Source organism: Macaca nemestrina, chromosome 15, assembly GCF_043159975.1.
Source record: "Macaca nemestrina isolate mMacNem1 chromosome 15, mMacNem.hap1, whole genome shotgun sequence".
NCBI lineage: Eukaryota > Metazoa > Chordata > Mammalia > Primates > Cercopithecidae > Macaca > Macaca nemestrina.
In genome coordinates this window covers 35,901,605-35,915,302 of record NC_092139.1, presented here as the reverse complement: position 1 = coordinate 35,915,302, position 13,698 = coordinate 35,901,605, and the positions used below count along the sequence as shown (strand labels likewise).

The following is a 13,698-nucleotide window of genomic DNA, read 5'->3' as shown; positions in this document are numbered from 1 at the left end:
CATCTGGCCAAGATAATCTTTTCTAGTGATAAATTCATTGTGGGAAAATAATAAAAATAAAACAAAAATCACATGGGATCCCTATTTTAGTCAACTCTGTATCCTATTCAGATTCAAGAATAAACTGGCATACAGAAAGCAATCAACATTCATTGATCTGTTGTTAGCTAAGATTCTAGTTATGAGGACTCCTTCCTCAAGGGATTATCAGGAGAATTATATGAGAATGGACATAAGTGAACTTGGTAAACTGCAAAGCATTTTTTAGATCTAAATTAGCCATTATAATCATGCATCCTCAACCTTACATTCATTTAAGAAAATCTTTGAGCTGGGTGCGGTGACTCACACCTGTAATCCCAGCACTTTGGGAGGCTGAGACAGGAGGATCACTTGAGCCCAGGAGTTTGAGACCAACCTGGGGAACATAGCAAGACCCCTGTCTTTACAAAATTTATTTTAAAAAATTAGCTGGATATGGTGGCATGCACCTATAGTCCCAGCTACTTAGGAGGCTTAGGTGGGAGGATCACTTGAGCCCAGGAATTCAAAGCTGCAGTAAACCATGATCATGCCACTGCACTCCAGCCTGGGCAACAGATCCTATCTCAAAAAAAAAAAAAAGAAGAAGAAAGAAAGAAAAAAGAAAGAAAAGAAAGAAAGAAAGGAAGAAAAGAAAAGAAAGAAAGAAGAAGGAGGGAGGAAGGAGGAAAGAAGGGAGGAAGGAGGAAAGGAAGGAGGAAAGGAAGGAAGGAAGAGAAAGAAAAAAGGAAGAAACAGAGAAAGAAAGAGGGAGACAGAGAGGGAGAGAGGGAAGGAAAGGAAAGAAGGGAAGAAGGAGGAAAGGAAGGAAGAAAAGAAGAAAGAAAGACAGAAAGAAAGAAAGGGAGGGAAGGAAGGAAGGGAGGAAGGAGGGAGGGAAGGAACGAAGGAAGGAAGGGGAGAGAGAGAGAAAGAAAGAGAGAGAGAAAAGAGAGAAAGAAAGGGAAGGAAGGAAAGAAGGGAGGAATGAGGAAGGAAGGAAAGAAGGAAGAAAAGAAGGGAGGGAAAGAACGAAAAAAGAAACAAAGAAAGAGAAAGAGAGGAAGGGAATGAAAGAAGGGAGGAAGAAAGGAAGAGAACAAAAGAGGAAAGAAAGAGAAAGAAAGAAACAAAAGAAAAGAAGAAGGAGGAGGAGGAGAGGGAGGGAGGGAGGAAGGAAGGGAGGGAAGGAAAGAAGGGAGAAAGAAGGGAGAAGGGAGGGAGGGAAGGAAGGAAGGAGAGAGAAAGAAAGAGAGAAAGAAAGAGAAAAAAGGAAAGGAAGGAAGGAAAAAAGAGAAAGAAAGAAGGAAATCAAGAAAAGAAGGAAGGGAGGGAAGGAAAGAAGGAAGGAAGGAAAAAAGAGAAGAAAGAAAAGAAAGAAAGAAAGAAAGAAAGAAAGAAAGAAAGAAAGAAAGAAAAAGAAAGAAAAGAAAGAAAGAGAGAAAGAAAATTTTGAGAAGATGACTACATTTTCCAAGTGGGCTGATGAGCCGCCGCTTGTAGGAGGGTGCCTTGATTCTACCATTTGTAGATAACAACACTGAGGCTCAGAGAGTTTGAATGATTTACCTAAGGGTCACATAAACATGTTTGTATCTATGTCAATCTGTGGCTTCCCCTCAGAAATTAGATTTGACTTTATAATTTATTCTCATTTAACTTCCTAGTACAGTTGTAACAGATTTTAAGTTAATAGCTTTTTCTCTTGTCTTTCCCTTTTTGCTTTTACTTATCAAAATTGTCACAAATCTTCAACACCCCAAAAAAGGCATACTATCTCTTCATGAAGAGGTGGAAAGAACGTGAATATTGGAAAGAGACAGACTCGGGTTTGAATCTAGGCTCTGCTTCTTATTAGCCAGGCAACTTTGGGCAAAGAACTTAATTTCCATGAGACTTAACACATTTGCAAAGTAAGGTCAACAATGTCTATTAATACCTTCTAAAGTTATGAAAATGAAGGATAATATACGTGGAGCACCTAGCTCTGTGCTTGGCGCCTTGTAAACACTTTATAAATGATAGCTGAGTATTGTAGTTATTGCCATCATTACTATTAAGTTGAAACAGGAGGATAAAGAATCACAAATTTGGTGGGTTTTTTTTTTTTTTGTGACAGAGTCTTGCTCTGTTGCCCAGGCTGGAGTGCAGTGGTGAGATCTTGGCTCATTGCAAGCTCCGCCTCCTGGGGTCAAGCGAGAAGCACGGATTTTGGCTGTGTTACCTACCACTTGGTAAGCGCTAGTGAAACTGGACTGGCAGGTCACTTGTGAAGCCAGCATCAAAAGGTCTTTCCCTCAAGAGACCACAAAAACAAAATATTGAAGTCAGCAACTTCCACTTCTGAGATTAGGCATTGAGTAGAATCAACAGTCCATCCAGGTGTGACATTTCTTTTTAGCATCAGCTTCACTGCTCATGACTCATTAAACTTGGAGACAAGGGATAGGAATTACTGAATTTGTCATAGCATCTCATGAATGAATGTGTATGGTAAGGACAAAAGGGGCTGAGAACCAAGCCCTGTATTGGGGTGGGGAAGGGAAAATTAAAACTTCAATAAAGAGAATGACGAATAATCTGAATCAAGCAAAGTACAGGGGCAAAACCTGCCAGCTTGTGATCGAGTAATGGCGAGACCTTCTTAACTCAGTCATGTCTAAAAGAAACACCAATACTTGGGGTCAGTCTTCAGTAGATAAGAAATGTGGGGGGGGGGGGAACCAGGAAAGACACAGGGTCAGAGAGCTGGGAGGGAACTCAAGGTCACCAGTGTAGTCACTTTTACACGGTGGCCCCAAGTCTTCAGAGAAGCTTCGGGGACGCCACAGATCATGAAGTATTCCTTGCCAAGAGGATGGCTTGCTGTTTCAGGAACGTATACAACCTTTTGTTCTGTTTTTGTTCCAGTTCTAAAGAATTTAAACACCAGTGTTATATACTAATGCTTGTCTTTTACAGAGGAGAACCTAAGGTCCAGAGAGGACAATTAACTTGCTCAAAGTAACACAAGGGAAGGCTTGGGTCTTCAACCCATAAGTCTTGCTCTATTCCCAAATAGGAATATGAGACAGACACACTGGCTATTCATTCCAGTTCATATGTGATGCCAGATGTGGGGCTCTACCTCCCCTAAACTTAAAGGAACTCTTCTTTTTTCTGGAGACAGGGTCTCATTCTGTTTCCCAGGTTGAGTGCAGTGGCAGAATCACAGCTTACTGCAGCCTCAATCTCCTGGGCTCAAGTAATCCTCCTGCCTCAGCCTCCTGAGTAACTGGGACTACAGGCATGTACCACCATGTCCGGCTAATTTTTTGTAGTGACAGGGTCTCTCTACGTTTCCCAAACTGGTCTCAAACTCCTGAACACAAGCGATCCTCCCTCCTCAGACTCCCAACATGCTGGGATTACAGGCATAAGCCACTGTGCCAAAGTCATAATGAGAGCCCTTCTCTTGTCATTAGGAGGTGAGGTTCAGTAGGGCTTCAATGTCTGGGCAATGGAGGGTTCCTGCTTCCTGAAAGGTGACCTCTTAAAAGAGCACTCGTTTACTTACACCAGGACTGACCTCTCATCTCCAGCCTCCTGATCCGTGCTGGTCTGGCCCAGTTCCCTATTACTTTCCCACTCTCACCTTTCTGCCCCTCTTGGGCCCATAAACTATAGGATTGAGTGAGAAGTGCCTGGATTTCTCCATTCGCTGTTTTATTGGCTGTCATTGGACCTGAATGGGCTCCACCTCCTTGGAATTCCCTAATGCAGCCAATTGATTCCATTCATAAGAGTCCTCAAGTTCTTAAAGCTGGAAGAAAATTTTGAGACCATTTCATTGAGTCTCCTAATTTTATAGATGAAGAAACTGAGGTCTGTGTGATTCACACAGAGTCACATAGTCATATTCAAATTCATGTTTTGTAATTCTAGATCCAACACCCTTTCTGATAGCCAAACTATCATTCTCCCATTTAATTCAATTCATTTTAAATCCAAACATACCTATGGAGGCCAGGAGTGGTGGCTTACACCTATAATCTCAGCACTTTGGGAGGCTAAGGCAGGTGGATCACCTGAGGTCAGAAGTTCGAGACCAGCCTGACCAACATGGTGAAATTCCATCTCTACTAAAAATACAAAAATTAGCCGGGCATGGTGGTGGGTTCTTGTAATCCTAGCTGCTCGGGAGGCTGAGGCAGGAGAATCGCTTGAACCTGGGCGGCGGAGGTTGCAGCGAGCCTGTAGTTCTAGCTACTTGGGAGGCTGAGGTGGGAGGATTGCTGGAACCCAGGAGGACAAGGCTGCAATGAGTCATGATGATGGTGCCACTGCACTCCAGCCTGGGTGACAGAATGAGACCCCTGTCTCAAAAGGAAGGGAGGGAGGGAGGGGGGAAAGAAGAAAGAAGGAAGGAAGGAAGGAAGGAAGGAAGGAAGGAAGGAAGGAAGGAAGGAAGGAAGGAAGGAAGAAAGGAAGGAAGGAAGAGCAGTGAGCAGATGGAAAGAACCAGGTTCCTGGATGGAATCATTCCTGAGCTGCCACGCCAGCCCTAGACTGCCTGTCCCTACACTTCTTGTTGCATGAGATAAATGAATCCCTCTTTGGTTCAGCCAAATAGCACTTCTCTTATATGCAGCTGAATACAGTCGTGAATGGCTCATGGGCCTTGAAAAAGTCTTGGGATTTCAACAAACAGAGGCAGAAGACAGTGCCAGGAAACGCTCAGGACAGGGAAAGCTGGGGCATGTTCTTGACAAAGCAGAAAGAGCAGACAGGGAGGTCAGAAGAGAAGTTGTGATAGGGACAGAAGACCAGGGAGGCTCAGAGAATGGATGTGGATTTCATTCTGAAAGCAGGGAGGAATTGCTAGGGGAAGTGAGCAGTGCTGTTCTTGGGGAGTTGACGCTAGTTCCTTGGTACCGAGTGAGACTTGGGCCCCCGGACGAGCAGGCAGGGCAGCTACTGAGGAGCCTGGAGCGAGAGTGGGTGGCCTACTTCGTTCCAATCTGCTGTGTTTGTATTACATTCCTGTTAGCTTAGTATCTGCACAGAACACCAGGAACCGCAGTACCGCAAACTCTTTGGCATTCTGAAGGCCCTGCTCTCACTGTGTCACTTTCCTCCCACTGGCAATTACCAGACTGGCAAACCGCAGCCAGCCGAACCTAGCCCTCTGGCTTCCAAAGTGTGCCCTGCTTTGACTGCAGCATGTTCTCCAAGCCACAACATCTTCTCCAAGAAATGATTAGAGAAGGAAGCTATGAGAAAACAAATGTATATAAAAATAAGACACGGTCTTGAGTCATTGATAGGAAAATGGAAGCGGAAAAGATATCCAACCTAGAACGGCCTTGAACAAGTTCAAGGACCCACAGGCAGCTAGAAGGAAGAAAGTGTTCCCTGCTTTCGTCTTTTTGTGTGAATGGATTCTCTGATTTCCACACTTGAGCCTCAGAGGCAGGCGATGCAGTGGAAAAATACAATATTGCTCCCAGTCTGCCCCTGACTACCTGTTTGAGCTCACGAAACAAAACAAAACACCTACCACTCTCTAGACTTTAATCTCCCCACCTACCCACCTAGACACTGAGAGGACTGGACTGGAGAAATCAAAGCCTCATCCTTCTCAAAAATGTTCCAGCCTCCATCTCCCTGTGCAGCCAGCAGTGTCCCGGCTCTCTGCCCATCTAACATACCGGGCCTCATGTTGTATGTGTTTGAATCTGTCCCGAGTCCCCAGCTAGTTCCTCGAGGGCAAGAATCCTGTCTTCCCCATAGTCAGTACACATAGCAGAAACTCAATACATCTTGACTGAATGGATTGGTGAGCTGCACAATTGTTTCTTGATAAGGGTTTCAGGAGGGAAGCTGAGATGCTGTCAGGGCCTGAGACCAGGGCAGGAAATGGCATGTAAGTGACACTCCCAGGCTCTAGGCAAATCAGTTGGAAGGGAGAATGAAGCTAAGTTAGTGCAACTTATCAATAACTATATTCCATAGAATTAACCCACTAGATGTTTTCACCTTCTGTGGGGAAAAAAAAAAAAAAAGGGTGTTTTGGTCAAAAAAGGTTAAGAAACTTACTAACCGAATCCCACATTCCACTCATTCCTCTATGGACATGAGCCTAGAAAAGGCTCTAAGATACCTGTTTACTTTTATGTAACCTAGAATTTCCCAAACCTAGGGAACCTGTGTTAGAAAACACCCATAAAGCATGAACGCAGTTTGAGAAGCACTGGTTTAGTGTCAATGGTTTCTACAGTGAAGTTTTTATTCACAAACCGTGTTGGGGTCTGTGAAAAGCCCCTCTGGGACCACAAATCATTGGTCACTGCATAATCAAATGGACAGACAGATATAATAATTCAGATTGTTATTATTATAATTATTATCTCATTCAGTTAACATCTATTCAACAGCAACTGATTGTCTAGTATGCATCCCACACAAGGGATATAAGGATAAATAAGATAGGGTCTCCTCTGCAAAAGAGCATGTCCCTTAAGGGGAGGAGAAAGTACAGAATATTGTGCTGAGTACTGTAAGCAGATGTTATGGGAAGGCAGAAGAAGGTACCTGGGAGAATCATGGAAACTAGACCTTGAATGATAAAAACAATAACATTAACAACAATACCTTCATCAAGTGCTAACCATGTACCAAACACTGTTCTAAGCACTTTATGTGTATTAACCCACTTATAACTCACACAGTCTTACCAGTTACTTTCAGTATCTACATTTTACAATGAAATCATTGAGTCTCAGAGAGGCTAAGTAACTTGCCCGAGATCATGCAGCTAGAAACATGACATGGTCAGAATTCAAACCCAGGCAGACTGGCTCCAAAGTCCATACTTTTCAGCAGTAGGCTGTACTTACTGCCTTTTGGGATGAGTAGTATATCAGATGGAAAAGGACAGAAACCTTCCAGGCAAAGGGAAGAGGAAAAATTGCAAGTAGTTCTATGTGCATCAAACGTGGGCTCTCAAATCTATGCCAGTAAGTTCTGGCTGTATCCTGTGGACTTGGGTGCTCAGATCTTTCCACTGATGTCCTTTAGGCAGGAAAGGAAAACATGAGCCTTTAGGGGAATCTAGAAGTGTAGCTTTAAAAAACCTCCACAAATTTCTTTTGAAGTCTCCCACTACCATCTGAAAAATTCATGAGAACTCTATATTTGACACCATAATAGAATTGTGTTGACTCCATATAAAACATTTTAACCACTTAGCAGTTCAATTAACATTTTTACATAGAACTCCAGGAACACATGCCATTATTTCTCTTGAGGCCTCGGGTATCCCTGGCAACCTGCTCGCATCCATGACTCCCCAGCTGGAGGCCTAGCTGTAAACAGCAGGAAGTCATTTAAGATGCCTGGGCCAGAGATGGACCCAGCACATTTGCGTTTTCAAAAGGTGACTCTTCAGAATAGCAGGAACCTAGGAATAACTTAAATATCCATCAAACGAAAACTGGTTAAATAAATTACATTCATCCACTGGAATACTACAGTGCACTAATAGAATGAGAGACCAGCATGTACAGATGAGAAAAGCTCTCTAAAGTAACATATTCAATGAAAACAGCCAAGTGCAGACTAGTGTGCACAGTGGATTCCCACTCATGTGTGAGGTGTGGAAAGCATGTGTGTTTTCAGATATGCTTTTACAGGCAGAGAAAACTTTTAGAAGGAGAGACAACAAATGTCAACAGTAAGGATCTCTGGGGAGGAGAACCATGACAGAACTTACTTTTTTTTTGAGACAGAGTCTTGCTTTGCTGCCCAGGCTGGAGTGCAGAGGCACGATCTGGGCTCATTGCAACCTCCACCTCCTGGGTTCAAGTGATTCTCCTGCCTCGGCCTTCTGAGTAAATGGGATTACAGGCACCTGCCACCACACCCACTAATTTTTGTATTTTTAGTAGACATGGAGTTTTGGCATGTTGACCAGGCTAGCCTCAAAACTCCTGATGTCAGGTGATCCGCCCGCCTTGGCCTCCCAAAGTGCTGGGATTAGAGGTGTGAGCCACCACTCCTGGCTGAGAACTTACTTTTTATTGCGTATCTTTCAGTACTATTTGGATTTCTACCACATGCCATTTTTAAATAAAAGAAATAGTTTGGCCGGGCACGGTAGCTCACGCCTGTAATCCCAGCACTTTGGGAGGCTGAGGCAGGCAGATCACCTGAGATCAGGAGTTCAAGGCCAGCCTGGCCAATGTGCTGAAACCCCATCTCTACTAAAAACAAATAATACAAAAATTAACCGAGTGTGGTGGCACGCACTGTAATCCCAGTTACTCGGGAGGCTGAGGCAGGAGAATCGCTTGAACCCGGGAGGCAGAGGTTGCAGTGAGACGAGATCACGCCATTGCACTCTAACCTGGGCAACAGGAGCAAAACTCTGTCTAAAAAAAAATAGTTTAGTGCATCTCAGAAAGCTAAAAAATAGTTTTTAAGAAAAAGAAAAACTGAGGAAAAAACTGCTAGCAGTACAGCATAGATGATGAGTGGGGAAAAAAGAGTGACTCTAGTTGTCCCTTGGTATGTGCAGGGAGGGGGTGAAGGGAGGAATTGGTTCCAGGATCCCTATGGGTATCAAAATCCATGGATGCTCAAGTCCCTTGTATAAAATGGCATGAGATTTGCATACAATCTACACACAGCCTCTCCTCCATTTTAAATCATCTCTAGATCACTTATTATACTTAATACAATGTAAACTATGTAAATAGTTGCTATACTATATTTTTTAAATTTGTGTAATTTTTTATTGTGTTACTTAATTAAAAAATACTTTTCTATTAAAAATAATTGTTTTCTCCTAACTCAACGTAAATATATTGTTATTTTGTATTGTGTTTTATTTTTCAAAGATTTTTGATCCAAAATTTGTTGAATCTGTGGGTGTAGTATGGAACTTGCAGATACAGAGGACCAATTACATAGAGAAAGACCCATTACTGGCAGGGCAAGTTAGCTCATGTCTGTAATCCCAGCACTTCAGGAGGGCAAGGCAGGCGGATCACCTGAGGTCAGGGGTTCGAGACCAGCATGGGCAACATGGTGAAAGCCTGTCTCTACTAAAAATACAAAAAATTTGCCAGGTGTGGTGGTGGGTACCTGTAATCCCAGCTACTCAGGAGGCTGAGGCTGGAGAATCTCTTGAACCCAGCAGGCAGAGGTTGCAGTGAGCCGAAATTACACCATTGCACTCCAGCCTGGGCAACAAGAGCAAAACTCCATCTCAAAAAAAAAAAAGAGAGAGAAAGGCCTATTACAAAGCCACTGTCCTACAGCAAGATGACAAAATTGAACTAAGGAAGTGCCAGTAGGGCTAAGGAAGAAGACCGAGAGATGTTTAAGCAGTAAAAAGTCTAGGACTTGGCAACTTGTTAAGTTCCGGGGGTATAACAGAGGTAGACATTAAGAATAACTTCAGCAATAGGAGAGATGGGGGAGCTGTTCACTAGGAATCTGTGTGCAAAAGAAACAGCCAGAATGTGGGGAGGATAATGACTTCAGTGTTGGACATGCTAGGTGTGAAGTATCTTAGGACATTCAGATAGACGTGACCTATTAGAGAAGTGAGTGTAAGGTTTTTGATAATAAACAATTCCATTTATCTTATTGATGGCAATTTACTAAGTTCTAACAACGAAGAATGAAATGAGATTACCTTTCTGTGTAGTAAAGCATCCACATAGAGGGCCTGAGATTGCTATCCTGAGAAAGGCCTGCCTCGAAGGGCTGGATCTTGGCTGACTTCTGCGAACTTGCCTGGTAAAGAGTTCCCTATACTGATATGAAATTAAATGATAAGGGTGGCTCACTAGGCCTAGGCCATACTTGTGCAAACAACATAGTTTATACTGAATACCAGTTTTCCTTCTGGAAGTATGGAGTGTTTGTACAAGCTAGGCAGAGGGTGTTTATGCAACCAACCCCCGTGTAGAAACCTTGGGCACTGAGTCTGATGAGTTTCTCTGGTAGACAACTTTTTTGTTTTTGTTTTTGTTTTTTGAGACGGAGTCTTGCTCTGTCACCCAGGCTGGAGTGCAGTGGTGCCATCTCGGCTCGCTGCAGCCTCTGCCTCCTGGGTTCAAGCGATTCTCCTGCCTCATCCTCCCGAGTAGCTGGGATTACAGGCATGTGCCACAATGCCCAGCTAATTTTTGTATTTTTAGTAGAGATGTTTTCACCATGTTGGCCAGGCTGGTCTTGAACTCCTGACCTCAGGTGATCTGCCCGCCTTGGCCTCCCGTAGTGTTGGGATTACAGGCGTGAGCCACTGTGCCCAGCCTGGTAGACAACATTTGTTGTGTGTTGTCATAATTTGTTGCTGGAGGAATTCAGCACATCCTTTGTGACTCTACTGGGAGAGGAACGTGGAAGCTCCTGGTTTTCTCTGGACTCCCCTACATACCTTTCCCCTTCATTGATTTCGCTTTGTACCCTTTCCCTGTAATAAATCTTAGCCACAAGTATAACTATATGCTACACCCTGTAATTCCTTCTAACAAATTACCAAACCTGTGGGTGGTCTTAGAGATCCTCAACACATCTTCCTTCAGGTGGGGCTGAGGTGGGAGATACACTCAAAATCTAAATCTGCATGGTCTCTCTGTTCTCCTCACCATCCACCAGTGCCTCTCTGTCACAATTCCTAATGAAGATATAACTTAAATGTTCATTTTTTAAAAGCCCAGAGTTTCTCATTAAAAAGGTGTGGTGCAGTGGCTCATGCCTGTAATCCCAGCATTTTGGGATGCCAAGGCAGGCAGATCACTTGAGGTCAGAAGTTCAAGACCAGCATGGCCAACACGGTGAAACCCTGTCTCTACTAAAAATACAAAAATTAGCCAGGCCTGGTGAGGCATGCTGTAATCCCAGCTATTCAGGAGGCTGAGGCATGAGAATCACTTGAACCTGGGTGGAGGTTGCAGTGAACCGAGATTGTGCCACTGCACTCCAGCCTAGGTGACAGACCGAGACGCTGTTTCAAAAAAAATAGGTGTGGTGCAAGCGAGGGGTGCTCCTGCGGCTACGCCTGTCCCATAACATGGATCTGACTGACTCTGTAGCGTGCCTCAAACCAAGCTGCTGATTTCTGAGCTTTGGCAAAATGCTTGGTGATGACTACATGGGCATCTAAGTGCCTATTAATTCTGACAGTCTATGCCTTTGTGATTGTTCCATAGTGGAATGGTTTGGGATTCTCCTGAGACAAATCCCACCCGAGGAAACAAAGGCTGATTGACACAAAGCCTGTAAAAGGAGGTGCAGGAAGAATTTTCCACCCCTGGCCAGAGTCCAAACTAGCCCCTTTCAACATGTAATGAATGAATAGTGATGCACCCAGGACTTTTGATCTCTATAATCCCCAAGCTGTCCAGTTCAGGAAACTGCTCATTCTCCCAGCCAGGCTCTGGCTCCAGGAGGTCTCAGTCATAAAGGTGTGTCTCAGGGAGGAGCTACTAGGACAAGCAATGGTTCCTTATGCTGGCTCTGCTCTGAAAACTGCCAAAGTCTCAGAATACTAAGTGATGCTTCTTTGAGAGACGTGGGAGTTGGATGGCTTTTTTGTGTTATAAGTTAGAATTTTTGTGGCAGCCACACCTTATAAGGCCATATTACCAGCTGGAGTAAAAGACAAGGCCTCGCAAGACTTTCATTGTCCACCTCTGTCATCCAAGGGACTGGTCTCCTTCTTAGAGCTTTGACAGTAGTCATGTCATCTTTCCTTTTGATTCTCTCTGACAATGTCTCACTCCTCCCAAGAAAATATAACAACGCCAGTCTTGAAAATAACAACCCTACTCAGCTCCAGAAGGGAGAGCTTATTGGGCTAGGAAGGGTATGGCAAGAATGCTACTCATACACAGTTTCATGCGTGTGTGGATAAGTGGGTCACTGAGTTTCCCATATAATTATAGAGACCATCTAAGTCTTTGTAAGTCCTAGCCTTTTCTTAGAGAACCCTTAGTCTTAATTCTCTCATATAGTTATCTGAGTCTAGGGTTGCCTGTAATCTGTGTCTTTCTTTTGGCAGTTTACTAAGAAATCTCTACTTTCTTCTTCTATTTCTACTCAGACTAGAATAGTCCTGCTATATTCCATTACCTTGCAGAAACACCCTTAGTTCTGAGTCATTAAAATCCAGAAAGACTCGGTTTCAAATACCACCTGTGGACTTTGGAAGGCTACATAATGTCTCTGAACTTTGTTTTCCTCACCTATGAAATAGGGGGCTATGAGGAATAAATGCAAGAATTAATGTACCACACTTGGCCTCCTGCCTTACATACAGCAAGCACTGAATACAGGGGAGCCAGTGTATTATACCACTTGCCACAGCTAAGCCTTTCTGAGCCTCCAGTTCTCTTTAATCTTTGAAGCTCAGGTTTTAGAGGCCCCCACATTGACAAAAGCATTGGCTTTTTCTTCCATTTCTTTCTCTTATCTTTGATAATTTACTATGTATTTTCTCTTTTCTTATCTCCTTATAGATAATTCTCTGAGACAGCTGAGTTCTGTTGGCACTTGTAGCCTTAGCTTAGAGTTTTTTGGTTTTTCTTTTGAGACAGAGTCTTGCTCTGTCACCCAAGCTGGAGTGCAGTGGTGCTATCTCAGCTCACTGCAACCTCCACCTCCTGGGTTCAAGCAATTCTCCTGCCTCAACCTCCCAAGTAGATGGAATTACAGGCACCTGCCACCATGCCCAGCTAATTTTTATATTTTTAATAGAGATGGCGTTTCACCATGTTGGCCAGGCTGGTCTCAAACTCCTGACCTCAAGTGATCTACCCACCTCAGGGTCCCAAAGTGTTGGGATTACAGGCATGATCCACCGCACCTGGCCACAATCTTTATTATAAGTACACACTATACTTCCTTCTTTCCCATCCATTCTTAACACTGCCATATTAAGTCAATCAGCATATGCTCATAGAGAACTTAACAAGACTACAGGCAGCATTTTCATGTCAAATAGGACCCCTTAATTTTTCTTCACGTGAATCACTAGGAGTTCGTGATAAATAATGGCTTCCAGATTAAAAAATTGTTTCCTGATTTAGTTTGAGTTTTGTAATGCCTGTAACAAGAGTGTATGATTGATTGAGATATCTAAACAACCAATTTTCTTTTTTGGACATATGCTGTACACATTCTAGATTATTTTTTCCTCCTGAGGTTCCGTTTAGGCCTCACCCCTTCGGCAAGAATAACAATAATCATATGGCATGTTGTCTACATGTGTGGGTTTCTGGAATCTACAGAGAAGAAATAAGTGTGAAACCCCTATCACGAATCTAGCCAGGATAGCTCCAAGGAAAGGCAAATGAGAGCTCTTAAATGTTAGAGTAGGCTGGGCGCGGTGGCTTATGCCTTTAATCCCAGCACTTTGGGAGGTAGAGGTGGGTGGATCACCTGAGGTCAAGAGTATGAGACCAGCCTGGCCAACATGGTAAAACCCCATCTCTACTAAAAATACAAAAATTAGCTGGACGTGCTGGTGGGTGTCTGTAATCCCAGCTACTTGGGAGGTTGAGGCAGGAGAATCACTTGAACCTGGGAGGTGGAGGTTGCAGTGAGCTGATATTGTGCCACTGCAGTCCAGCCTGGGCAACAGAGTGAGACTCTGTCGAAAAAAGAAAAGAAAAAAAATTGAGT

General features: G+C 43.6%; 1 protein-coding gene across 4 annotated transcripts in view; it reads right to left on the bottom strand.

Annotated features, from left to right (window-relative positions):
- LOC105481628 (transglutaminase 3) overlaps positions 1-13,698 on the bottom strand; it is a 137,830-nt gene that overhangs the window by 101,564 nt on the left and 22,568 nt on the right. The window contains exon 1 of one of the 4 annotated variants that reach the window (XM_071079571.1): positions 6,900-6,992. The exons of the other annotated variants lie outside the window; for them this stretch is intronic. Within the exon in view, the coding sequence (XP_070935672.1) occupies positions 6,900-6,992 (93 nt within the window). Of the gene's footprint in view, positions 1-6,899; positions 6,993-13,698 lie in introns of those variants that run through there. 4 annotated transcript variants of the gene reach the window in all.